The 13,846-nt window shown below is 41.9% G+C and overlaps 1 protein-coding gene across 1 annotated transcript in view; it reads left to right on the top strand.

Moving 5' to 3' along the window:
* Positions 1-13,846, top strand: part of kcnh4b (potassium voltage-gated channel, subfamily H (eag-related), member 4b) — a 52,208-nt gene that overhangs the window by 23,419 nt on the left and 14,943 nt on the right. Inside the window, exons 5-9 of the mRNA XM_079846149.1 lie at positions 3,592-3,832; positions 4,070-4,227; positions 6,723-6,930; positions 10,430-10,624; positions 12,798-12,997. Of these exons, the coding sequence (XP_079702275.1) occupies positions 3,592-3,832; positions 4,070-4,227; positions 6,723-6,930; positions 10,430-10,624; positions 12,798-12,997 (1,002 nt within the window). The remainder of the gene's footprint in view (positions 1-3,591; positions 3,833-4,069; positions 4,228-6,722; positions 6,931-10,429; positions 10,625-12,797; positions 12,998-13,846) is intronic.

Raw genomic sequence — 13,846 nt, 5'->3', positions numbered from 1 at the left:
CAACCTCCCACAGTTTCTGTTGAAGCCAATACGGAAGTGCCTTAAACTGCAATTAATCTACTGGCCGCTAGGGACAGGCTCCAGAAGGGAGCAGAATCTCGTTGAGCCCCATGTTAAAATGGCCAACTTTACAGCAGATTAAAACATGTTTACAGCCTGGTACAAATTGTGGTTTTGGTCTATACGGCTAATTTTGCCCTTCATGACAACTGTGAGGGGGGTGAATTTTTTTTATAACTCATTCGTTTGCATTATATAAAGCATTAAAGTTCTGCATAATTAAGGGCGAGGCCACTTCGAGGGACAGGTGGATAGCCATTTATCTGCTGTCTGCTAGTCATCGCATCACTTCAGCTCCGCCCACGTCCCGCCTTTTTGCCCATTTTCTGTTATCCAGGAGTGACGCGCGATGACGCGCTGCCAAGATGGACACGGCCAGCTCGTCCCTACTTTACGCTTTAGAACGGCTCATCAGAATCCTATGGGTGAAGTCACGTCACGGACACTACGTCCATATTTTTTTACAGTCTATGGTGTAATCACTAGAGGTCTCTATGGAGAGGCTTGAGAATTCCCTAGTTCTGTTTTGGACACATTTAATGATTTTTTTTTTGTTGATGGATTTGAATATATATTTAAAAAATCTCAAAGACTATTTATTATTAAGTTTTAGATTTTTTTTGTTAGAAATATAGATTTTTTCTGTGAATTTGTGTTTTTGCAGATTTCCCATTCATTTCCTATCGTGTCATTTTTGACCGAAGAGCACAAATTTTTTTTTACGACCACTTAGCATGCTCAAATCATGCCCTCAATTTTTTGGGGGGTGTTCACATTCCTAATGCTAGAAAAGTCACCAAGTTTCATATCATTCCGATGAAGCAGTGATTTTTAAAATTTCTGAATTTTTTTTTCTGAAAACTGAAGAGCACCAGAGGGTTTAATAAGCTTAGAGATTGCGTAACACATTTTGTCCCCTTGAAAAATGTATACTTGACAAACTAAACATTAATTATTGAGAAAAGTTTCTGTGGATTTAGGGTCCTGGACTATATTTCACTATATTAAAGAAATATTGACAGATTCCCAGTGCATAATATATTTTCATAGAGAGTATCTAAAGGCATGAGGTACTGCAGTATGTTCAGCTGCATCATGGGTCTGTTCTTTAATCTTAATGAAGAGTGTGGCAGATGAGAGCATGGTGGATTAAAAACAACTTGATTTGCTGCCTCAAACTAATCCTGAGCAAAGACCATGAGCTCGCCCCTTACCCTGACCTATGTGATGTAAAAGTTAAATTAAAGAAACACGAAGATTTATCATCTCTTGTGTGATGTCCTTGCAAGTGAAGATTAAATGTAGTTTCTTGTTTTTTTAATGAATAAGATTATCCTGTCATTTCTTCAAAGTTAATGCTATCCATGAGAGTGATCGCAATATAGAAGATGATCATCAAAACCAAGTAGATGTCTTGTTAGTATTTGGCAGAGAATCGGATTGAGGTAGGAACTGTGTGGAGAGGGGCCAGTATGCAGCAGCTCATTTGCATTTAAAGGCACATGCATGAAAAAAACCTGTTCTTGACAGAAGTCAGAAATTAGTTTATCATTTATCATTTATAAATTATCTGTGAGGTATTTTGAGCTGAAACTTCACAGACACGTTCTGGGGACACCTGAGACTTAAATTACATCTTGTAAAAATTGGCATAATAAGTCCCCTTTAATGGTATTAACAAACTTTCACAGGAGAAACATATGAGAAGCAAAATACTGCAGCAAAACTCCTTATTTGCTCTTCTTTTAATCTCACAGCTGCCTTGAAGACATTGAGAACTGAGATACAGTGCATCTGGAAAGTATTTGCAGCGCTTCACTTTTTCCACATTTTGTTATGTTACAGCCTTATTCCAAAATGGATTAAATTCATATTTTTTCCCTCAATTCTACAAACAATACCCCATAATGACAACGTGAAAGAAGTTTGTTTGAAATCATTGCAAATTTATTAAATATAAAAAATGAAAAAATTACATGGGTATCCTGTTTCAAAAATCAGGTGCATCCTGTTTCCACTGATCATCCTTGAGATGTTTTTACAATTTGATTGGAGTCCACCTGTGGTAAATTCAGGTCCCAATGAGGACATACGTAAATGGAAGAAGTTTGGAACCACCAGGGCTGCGTTTCCCAAAACCATCGTAAGCCCAAATTGATCGTAGAGACCATTGGTGGCAATTGTTCTACGATCAACTTAAGCTTACGATGATTTTGGGAAACTCAGCCCAGGACTCTTCCTAGAGCTGGCCGCCTGGCCAAACTGAGCGATCGGGGGAGAAGGGCCTTAGTTAGGGAGGTGACCAAGAACCTGATGGTCACTCTGTCAGAGCTACAGCAATTCTCTGTGGAGGGAGAAGAATCTTCCAGAAGAACAACCATCTCTGCAGCACTCCACCAATCAGGCCTCTATGGTAGAGTGGCCAGACGGAAGCCACTTTGCCTGAAGGACTATCAGACCATGAGAAACAAAATTCTCTGGTCTGATGAAACAAAGATTGAACTCTTTGGCCTGAATGGCAAGCGTCATGTCTGGAGCCCTTACAAAATTTAACAAAGTTTTATTGTAGTAAAAATGTAGTTAACCATGGTTTTTTGGCTAATTGATTACCATTTATATAACCACAGTTTTACCACAAATACCATTGTTAAACTATGGTTAGAGTTGCAAAACCATGGTTAATTTGTGGTTACCATGGTTTAACTATAATAATCATGTTTTTTTGGTTTCATTTGTAGTAAAACCATGGTTCATTTTCGTAAGGTAGGAAACCAGGCACCGCTCATCACCTGGCCAATACCATCCCTGGAGTGAAGCATGGTGGTGGCAGCATCATGCTATGGGGAAGTTTTTCAGTTGCAGGAACTGGAAGAATAGTCAGGAATGAGGGAAACATGAATGCAGCAATGTACAGAAACATCCTTGAAGAAAACCTGCTCCAGAGTGCTCTGGACCTCAGACTGGGGCGAAGGTTCCTCTTCTAACAGGACAACAACCCTAAGCACACAGCCAAGATAACAAAGGAGTGGCTATGGGTCAACTCTGCGAATGTCCTTGTCCTATGTCATATCGAGTGGCCCAGTCAGAGCCCAGACTTGAACCTGACTGAACATCTCTGGAGAGATCCGACTCTCCCCATCCAACCTGATGGAGCTTGAGAGGTCCTGCTAAGAAGAATGGGAGAAACTGCCCAAAAATAGGTGTGCAAAGCTTGTAGCATCATACTCAAAAAGACTTGAGGCTGTAATTGGTGCCAATGGTGCTTCAACAAAGTATCGAGCAAAGGCTGTAAATACTTATGTACATGTGATTTTTTGCGTTTTTATTTTTAATAAAATTGCAAAGACCTCAAACAAACTTCTTTCACATTGTCATTATGATGCATTGTTTGTAGAATTTTGAGGAAAATAATTAATTTAATCCATTTTGAAATAAGGCTGTAACATAAAGTGTGGAAAAAAGTGAAGCGCTGTGAATACTTTCCGGATGCACTGTATGATAACTTATCTGTGGCTTGCTTTCTCTCCTCAGGACATGTTTGAAAAACCGTCCCTGCCTGAGTACAAAGTGGCAGCAGTGCAGAAGTCTCGATTCATCCTGCTGCATTACAGTGTGTCCAAGGCATTGTGGGATTGGATGATTCTGCTGGCTACATTCTATGTTGCTGTGACTGTGCCGTACAATGTGTGTTTTACACCGTACAGCGATCTGGAGACTGCAGGCAGGAGCACAATAGTTAGTGACATCGTAGTGGAAATGCTTTTTATTCTGGGTGAGTTTAATCTGAACTATAGAACATTTGAGTGACCTTGTAGCATCAGCACATCAAACTACAGTCATCACCAGTAATATATGAAGAGTTTGTCTTTCAGTTGTGTTAGGCTATTTTATATTTCTCATATTAAGCATATGATGTAAGAACATATGATGATCCAATTGTGTTCCCAATCTATTTGTGAGACTAAGTGAGACTTTCAAGCAAAAGTCATTAAACGGCCTTCTCTTTCAGACATCATTCTTAACTTTCGCACCACCTACGTGAGTCAATCAGGGCAGGTGGTGTACGAGTCTCGCTCCATCTGTCTGCATTATGCTACCACGTGGTTCTTTGTGGATCTTGTGGCTGCGCTGCCCTTTGACCTGCTCTATGCATTTAACGTTACTGTTGTAAGTTCCCATTTTGTATGAACTGTGTTCATATGTGTGTTTGTAGAAACTATTGTAGAATCAAATGGTTTATTTAAAATAGTGGAAAGGAGAGGGTTTCTGTTCAGTTCTGTGGTGGTACCATGATCGACTATATGTATATATATATATATATATATATATATATATATATATATATATATATATATATATATATATATATATATATATATATATATATATATATATATATATATATATATATATATATATATATACTATACTATACTATACTATACTATACTATACACTATATTGCCAAAAATATTGGGACGCCCCTCCAAATAATTGAATTCAGGTGTTCCAATCACTTGCATGGCAACAGATGTGTAAAATCAAGCACCTAGGCATGCAGACTGCTTCTACAAACATTTGTGAAAGAATGGGTTGCTCTCAGGAGCTCAGTGAATTCAAGCGTGGTACCGTGATGCCCAGTCCATTAGTGAAATTTCCTCACTACTAAATATTCCACGGTCAACTGTTAGTGGTATTATAACAAAGTGGAAGCAATTGGGAACAACAGCAACTCAAGAAGTGGTAGGCCATGTAAAATCACAGTCAGCGCATGCTGAGGCGCACAGTGCGCAGAAGTCGTCAACTTTCTGCAGAGTCGATAGCTACAGACCTCCAAACTTTGTGTGGCCTTCAAATTAGCTCAAGAACAGTGCGTAGAGTTTCCATGGCCAATCAGCTGCATCCTAGCCTTACATCACCAAGTGCAATGCAAAGCGTTGGATCCAGTGGTGTAAAGCACGCCGCCACTGGACTCTAGAGCAGTGGAGACGTGTTCTCTGGAGTGACAAATCACGCTTATCTGTCTGGCAATCCGATGGACAAGTCTGGGTTTGGCATTTGCCAGGAGAACGGTACTTGCCTGACTGCATTGTGCCGAGTGTAAAGTTTGGTGGAGGGAGGATTATGGTGTGGGATTGTTTTACAGGGGTTGGGCATGGCCCCTTAGTTCTAGTGAAAGGAACACTTAATGCTCCAGCATACCAAGACATTTTGGACAATTTCATGCTCCCAACTTTTTGTGGGAACAGTTTGGGGATGAACCCTTTCTGTTCCAACATGACTGTGCACCAGTGCACAAAGCAAGGTCCATAAAGACATGGATGAGCGAGTTTGGTGTGGAGGAACTTGACTGGCCTGCACAGAGTCCTGACCTCAACCCGATAGAAGACCTTTGGGATGAATTAGAGTGGAGACTGCGAGCCAGGCCTTCATCGTCCAACATCAGTGCCTGACCTCACAAATGCGCTTCTAGAAGAATGGTCAAAAATTCCCATAAACACCTTGTAGAAAGCCTTCCAAGAAGAGTTGATGTTATTATAGCTGCAAAGTGTGGGCCAACTCCATATTAAACCCTATTGATTAAGGCCGAATCCCAATTCTATTTTATACCCCTTCACCTACCCCTTCCCAAGGTGTAGGGGTGAAAATATTCCCCTAAGAAATGGGACACCACTACTACACCATTACATGTCATCATACACTGTTTCTTTTATTAGTGTCCTTTAACATTTAACTAGTATAAACAGTATAAATGAAGTGTCCATGTCTAACAGAAATCAGGCGTGAGCACATTTATCAGATTACTCACTCTCAACGTTGTTTTGCGCTGTATTTGCGCTGTAAGAAAACAGCGCTTGTTTTCAGTTTGAAAACGTATGATCCTTCGATTTTGCTAAGACGATACAGAACATACAAGACTGGTGGAGCCACTTTTCCATCGGGCCAAACTGTTCTCTTTGTTAAAGTGTTCCATTCCTTGCCGATCCGAGCCAGCCGATACAGATATGGTTTTGTTTTCTACTGTGGTGCTGCGATAACAGAGCTCTTTGCAATGTAATACAAAGTCAGTTGTTGCCTTGATAACGCAAAGTTTACAGACGATATGTGATGTAAAAAGCGACTGCGTTATGAAGGATGACCAGATATTTCTTTTAACTGTATTATTAATTTGTGTTCACATCACTCAAACTGCCAGAAACTGGCACCCAGGTGACACACAAGTGATTGATCCCGAGTGGCAACGTCGCTACATGCATTGTAGCAGCACGGTAGTCTGTGTATGCAGGGAAATTCCTCATACCCCTTTGTTCGAAGTGTTGTCCCGAAAAATATTTGTTTGAAGATGGCCCTTACCCCACCACTCCAGCCAAAAGAGAATCGAGACACCCCTACCCCTTCATGTGAACACGCAAAACGAATTGTAGGGGAAAGGTAAGGGGTAATGGGATTGAGCCTAAGAATGGGATATCATTAAAGTGTGCGTGTAAAGGCAGGCGTCCCAAAACTTTTGGCAATATAGTGTGTATATGCCATGGTACAGAATGATTACCTTGTTCATTTATCATGATATTCCATTTTTATAATTACAACAAATTATATGATTACAAGTTATTCATATTTACACAGGTTATTGAAACCACACATGTTTTTGCTTGTTCAAGACATCTCTAGTGCACCTGCTGAAAACTGTGCGATTGCTGCGTCTGTTAAGACTGCTGCAGAAGTTGGACAGATATTCGCAGTACAGTGCCATGGTGCTAACACTGCTCATGTCGATGTTCGCTCTGCTGGCTCACTGGATGGCCTGCATCTGGTATATCATCGGCCGCAAAGAGATGGAGACCAATGCCAATGGAGCCTGGGACATTGGTGAGATATTCACATACTCTGATCAATCAAATAAATCTTAGAAAGAGCTGATTGGTGTTCTGCTCAGGTTATATGTGATGTTTGAATAGAAAAAACACTCAGAGCAAGTCTCATAGAGGAAGAGGCCATCTGATCAATGTGTAAAATTACCATTTTGGGTGTTTACATGGTGTTTAGGGGTTGCAAACTGCAAAAATAGACCAGTGTGGAACTCCACAAACAGCTGTACAAAAAACATAAATATTCTATCTTTTCAATAGTGTGATAACTGAGCTTGAAACAAAGCTTTTTGATTTGATGTGACTAACCTAACCAACTTCAACAGAACCAGTGATTAGATTTTCCTCAGAAATACTTGTGGTAGCACTTCGGTTCCATATAAACATTACAGAGTGATAAAACATCCCCTTTCTGTGCCTCTGATTCCCAGAATTTGCACAATGCCACCCAATCCAATTGGCATTAGCCATTGCAAACAGTGTGGAGGGAGGAGGTTTACAGCTGTTGGTAGACATTGCTCTTACAGGCCAACATTTACAGTATAAAGTTTTAATAATTATCATTTTAGCCAGACAAAGTTAAGTCGGCCGTAGTTTCATTAGTTCTATTGTTTGTACAGATTTTTATATATGAGATGACAGGTGTTACAACACAGAAGGGACAGAGACACGAAAGCAGGTAACGGATGTATTTATTGAACGACCAGATGAGGTATCAGCAGTGCAGGTGAGTGAACGTGGAAGTGCCTGGATACTGAAGTGGATAACTGAGTGATAATGTCCTTATACTTGCAGATGGAAACAGACTGGAGACTGACAGGAGCGGAGAGGAATCGGGAGAACTTCACAGGAGATGAGGAGGCAACGAGGGAGACTTGGAGACAACACTGGAGACAGGTAAGTAGATTTGGGAGTCCTAGAGGTAAGCATTCAGGTAAGTCTTAATGCAAACGAGACTGGACAAAGACTGAGTGTGAGAGAGTGTCTTTTGTGCTGGAGTGGATTGCCGTGCTGATGTGGTGCAGGTGTGCGTGATCAGTACTCAGGAGAGGAAGTGTGCTGTGATTGGGTGAAGGTGGAGCCTGGCATGTTTGTGACATTACCCCGTCGTGGGGGTCGGCCTCTGTCCCGGGGTGCGGGTCTCTCCGGATGAGTGACGCGGAAATGGTCAAGCAGGTTAGGGTCAAGTATGTCGTTTCTGGGTACCCATGAGCGTTCCTCGGGACTGTAGCCCTCCCAGTCCACAGGGTATTCCAGAAGACCACCACGGCACCGGGAGTCCAAGATGTCGTGAACCTGGTAAGTGGCACCATCTTCTAGGATGAGAGGAAGGGGGGGTTCAGCGGCTGCTCCAGTCTCTGTGGAAACAGAAACAGAGGGGTGGTGAGGTTTCAACAAGTAGACATGGAAGGTGGGATGGATTCTGTATTGAGGAGGTAATCGGAGTTGAAAAGTGACAGGGTTGATCTGCTTCACGATGGAAAAGGGGCCAATGAATCTGGGACTTAGTTTACGGCATGGCAGACGCAACCTGATGTCCCTGGTGGACAGCCAGACCTTCTGTCCTGGCTGGTAAGTTGGGGCGTCGCAGCAATGAAGGTCGGCTATCATTCTGCGCCTGCGCAGTGCCCGTTGCAGTTGGTGGTGTGCAGAGTCCCAAACCCTCTCACTCTCTCGGAAACAGTAGTCGACACCAGGCACATCCGACGGTTCCCCGGACCAAGGGAATAACAGGGGTTGGTAACCGAGAACGCACTGGAAGGGAATGAGTCCGGTGGTAGGTTGCCGCAGCGAGTTCTGTGCGTACTCGGCCCAACCCAGGAACTGGTTCCAAGAGTTCTGGTGGCCATGATAGAAGGTACGGAGAAAGCAACCAATCTCCTGTATCTTCGGCTCTGTCTGCCCGTTCTACTGTGGATGGTGCCCTGAGGAGAGGCTGATGGTCACACCTAGGAGTGAGAAGAAGGCCTTCCATACCTTGGAGATGAATTGCGGCCCTCTATCCGACACGATATCCTCGGGAATTCCGTAATGTCTGAAGATATGGTTGAATATTAGCTCGGCGGTCTGCATGGCAGTGGGAAGTCCTTCCAAAGGAATCAGGCGGCATGACTTCGAGAGTCTATTATCACTAGAATGCAGGTACAGTTATCAGAAGCAGGGAGTAATGAAGTCGACTCCTAGGTGTGACCAGGGTCTGTTGGGAACGGGCAGAGGATGGAGTTTTCCAGAGGGAAGATGTTGAGGGCTCTTCCAGATGGCGCATTCCTTACAACCTCTCACATACCTTCTGACGTCAGCCGTATGTTCGGCCACCAGAAGCGTTCTTTTAGCAGCGAGAGGGTCTCATTGACCACAGGGTGGCCAGTGCCCAGTGACGTGTGGGAATTGTGGATGAGAGGAGTGCGCCGTGTCTGGGAAATGTATAGCAAACCTGGTGGGCAACCCGTCGGAGTGTTGGTGGAGACATTGGAGGAGGGCAGAGGGCATTGGAGGAGGGCATTGATGGGGCTCACAAAAAGTTTCTCAGGAAGAATGTGCTCAGGTTCTTCAGCTTTCTCTTCAGGACTGTGGAGACGGGATAAGGTGTCCGCCTTAACATCCAAAATGCACTCAAATGTTCTCTTGTATAGTTTTGTATTATGTTAATGTAGTATGTAAAAGCGCAAATTGTTTGGTAGGTACATTGGTGGTTGTGTTTGAGTGAGAAAATAATTCTTTTAATTTGAAAAGTGTAGTTATTGAATGTATTTTGTGCCAAACCAATTAAAAAGTTTCCACAGTTTAGGTCTTAAAGATTGTAAAAAAATCAACAACTAAGATTTCCAACTCTGCAGTGACTATAGGTGATGATGCACAGGGCAACTTTTTTGAGTAATGTTGCCAGGCAATGTTGCTTGGGCACTCTCCCATTGAGAATGGGCAACAAATGTCTATCTGGATACTTTAGATTGGTTGTGGGCCCTGTGTCTCACCTGGTTGCCCATTGACATTAACATTGCCCAGCAACATTGCTCAAAAAGTTGCCCCGTGTATCATCACCTTATGTGTGTTTCACAGTCGAGCGCATACAAGCTATTCATCAGTTTTTGGCATGTATAAAGCTGGGGAAGATGCGTCTGCCATCAAGCCATTGGGGACTTTTGCACATGAGATGCCTTCTGGCTGAAACACTGTGTCCCACAACAAGTAGTTTGGTTCACAGTAAATTCTGCCTCACACAAGCCCCATCTCTGCATGTGTCCTGAATCTGAGTCACTTATAATATGCATTTGGGTATGCAACGTGCCAGGTTCATTTTTCCCATTCATATTATTCCAACAATTTTGTTAATAGAGCATTGTGAGAAATGAGAAGCATTACAATGTACCTTATGTACCTCTTAACACTTATATTTAAATATACGTGTATATTTAACATCACCGTGCAAAGCTTGATGGTTTAATGTTGAAAGTGTAATGTTTAGATGAATGTATAACATTTGTTTCTTTCTATGTCAGGTTGGCTGCATGAGTTGGGCAGACGTTTGGACAAGCCCTATCTGAACAGTACAGTTGGTGGTCCTTCAGTTCGCAGTGCCTACATCGCCTCTCTGTATTTCACCTTGAGCAGTTTGACCAGTGTGGGCTTTGGAAACGTTTGTGCCAACACGGATGCTGAGAAGATCTTTTCTGTTTGTACTATGCTCATTGGAGGTAAGCAGAAACCTCCACAGAATTCTAGACCATTCATTTTTATGATAGTAGTAGCTGAAGTGTTAATGGAGTACTACTACAGCCAGCAGCCATATCACCCTGTAGCCAGAGACTGTTTTCCCACTGAAGCTAAGCAGGGCTGAGCCTGGTTAGTACCTGGATGGGAGACCAAATTGGGAAAACTAGGTAGCTGCTGGTAGAGGAGTTAGTGAGGCCAACAGGGGGTGCTCACCCTGTGGTCTGTGTGGGTCCTAACGCCCCAGTATAGTTATGGGGACACTATACTGTAACAAGCACCGTCCTTCGGATAAGACGTTAAACCGAGGTCCTGACTCTCTGTGGTCATTAAAAATCCCAGGATGTCCTTCGATAAAGAGTAGGGGTGTAACCCCGGCATCCTGGCCAAAAAAATGTGCCCATTGGCCCCTGTCCATCATGGCCTCCTAATCATCCCCATATATATATACGATTGGTATCATCCCTCAGTCTCCTCTCCACCAATCAGCTGGTGGGCGTACTGGCGCAATATGGCTGCCGTCGCATCATCCAGGTGGATGCTGCACTTTGGTGGTGGTTGAGGAGATTCCCCCCTTCTATGTAAAAGCGCTTTGAGTGAGTGCCTAGAAAAGCGCTATATAAATGTAATTAATTATTATTATTATTATTATTATTATTACTCATTTGTACTGCATTACATCCTGCATAATTACCTACTAATGGCAATTCGTTATTCTATATCTTCATTCAATATTTTTTTAACATTTTTTTATAAAACACTACAGTGAATATCCCAAATAGTAGGTTCCCGAGTTCACACTTACAAATAATTCTGATAATAAATGGTATGCATATTTGGCGTGCTGTCCTGTCTTGGTCTTATTATCATACAAAGGTAGCATTTGTCAGCCACATATATTATTAAGGCTGAAGAAATATTGAAGAAATTGAGGGTGAAGTCTTCGAAATGAGACACAGCTAGGTTAAAGATAAAAATGTAAAAAAATCCCACAACTAACCACGTTAGTCCTAGATCTATGATTTTATTTGTTTATTTTTTCTTAAAGTTCCCCTATTATGGATTTTTGAAAATTACCTTTCATGTTGTGTGTAACATATAAGTGAATGAAAGCATCCTGCAAAGTTTTAAATCTGAAAGTGCACCGTATATAAAGTTATTGTCTCTCAAAAGTAAGAGTCGACTCTGCGTCAATTAAACAAAACGCTTTTAAAACGAATCCCAAGCCGTTTCGCTGTGACTTCAAGACGAAACATTAGCATATTGCCCACATTTTCAGCCTCACTTGGCATCTTGATACAGTTCCCACACGTACACCTAAATAAATTCAATAATTAATTTGTTGCGTCACGCGTTACACTGAAATAACAAATGGCGACAGACAGCAAGATTAAACAGATTACAGCACAACAGATTAATGTCACTTCTCAGACATTCTTACTCCGATTCCGCATGTTCAATCGGCTTGAAGTGCCATAAACTACATTGACACTTACCATTGAGAACAGTCCTACTCCAGTCGTGTTTGCGATTGACTTTCTGGTTCATCAGCAACTCTGGACGTTGCCTCGTTGGACTCTGGCTCGAATTGGTAAGGCAAAATTGATGCCATGTCTGTTTCATACACTGTATACAATTTTCAACACTTGACAAGCCATAATCCTCTAATGGTGAAAGGCGTTCCATTTCCGACATGCGCTGCACGCAGTACACCAATCACAACTGACTGGGTCATCTGACGAATCACCGCAGATTAGCGGTTTAGGAGAGGTTTAGAAAAATGTATCGTTAAGTGAATCCTTTGGGAGTCATTGAGCAAATAAGGTAAAAATAAATGCATATTATAAGACAATGAAAGTGATTTTTGATCTTGCATGCATGTAAACCTGTTGTTGGGGACTCCCAAAACAGAAATAGGAACCCTTCAAATGCCATAATAGGGGCACTTTAATATTCAGAAAATGAAGTTTAGTACTTCTTGACCCTTGATCCCCACAATCTGAACACAGTTAAACTAAAATCACTTGCACATGAGCCAAAACCTCATAATAACAACCAAAAACAAGATCACTGACTTTTTTCATAGTACTGTACATGTTTGCATGTTTAACACCCTTATTGCTAGATTATGAATCATATTGATTCTTTCTCTAACAGCTCTCATGCACGCTGTGGTGTTTGGGAATGTAACAGCCATCATCCAGCGCATGTACTCACGTCGCTCACAATATCACACGCGCATGAAAGATCTGAAGGACTTCATTCGTGTTCACCGGCTGCCACGGCAGCTGAAACAACGCATGCTGGAGTATTTCCAGACCACCTGGTCTGTGAATAATGGCATTGATGTCAATGAGGTGAGGATGTCCTTTCTTTTATTTTTTATTTTTTTACATTTACTGCATGTATTAAGTGAGTATTGTATTGAATAAGTATTGTGTTGGAGAATGCTACTTGGCCAAAAATAAACATTTTGAACACATTTATTTTTCTTGTAAACAGCAAAATCTACTTATTTAAAATCTACATATTTCCCTTTAATTTCCTATTAATAAATTGGTGTTGGGTAACTATGATTCCCCCCACTATCAGGCAGATGTCTCTTTTGAACGGGCTCTCACGCGAATGGGGCATTGCAAGCCTTACAGGCTTTTTCTGTATGGTTTATTTTTTGGCCAGAGAATCACATCTACAATCAAGTGTAGTACAGAGGAATCAAAGGAAACCTTATTTGTATATTGGAACATTCATGATCCCTCGAACACCACTTCACAGCGTCATCAGCTGCGCTCAAGGGATCTGCCCTTATTTTGTTAAAGTTTGGTTATTTAAAAATGTCATAAGCTAGAGCTAGATATTAGATGTACGGTTTATTTAAACTGCAAAGATAAAACATAAATTAAAGTTATTGTGGCAGATGGGAAGGGGGAGAAGAATTTATACGTGCGTCAGGCTTCACATTGGATGCACATCCTCGCTTACAGCTCCTTTGGAAGCTGCATCACGTCTCTTTCCTTGCAGTCCAATTAGGGAACTGAGAGGACTTCAAGATGGCTAACTTTGAACGGGTTAATGGGTCACAGGTGGAGGACAGAGGAAATGAGGAAGCATCCACACAGCTTAGAGACAACCTTACATTCTTGAATAACGAACACCATAGCAACTGGCTAAAAAGCCCACAGAACAGCCTAGCAACTGCGTTTCCA

Source organism: Gobio gobio, assembly GCF_949357685.1.
Source record: "Gobio gobio genome assembly, chromosome: 20".
Lineage (NCBI taxonomy): Eukaryota > Metazoa > Chordata > Actinopteri > Cypriniformes > Gobionidae > Gobio > Gobio gobio.
This window is presented reverse-complemented; position numbering and strand designations above follow the sequence as displayed.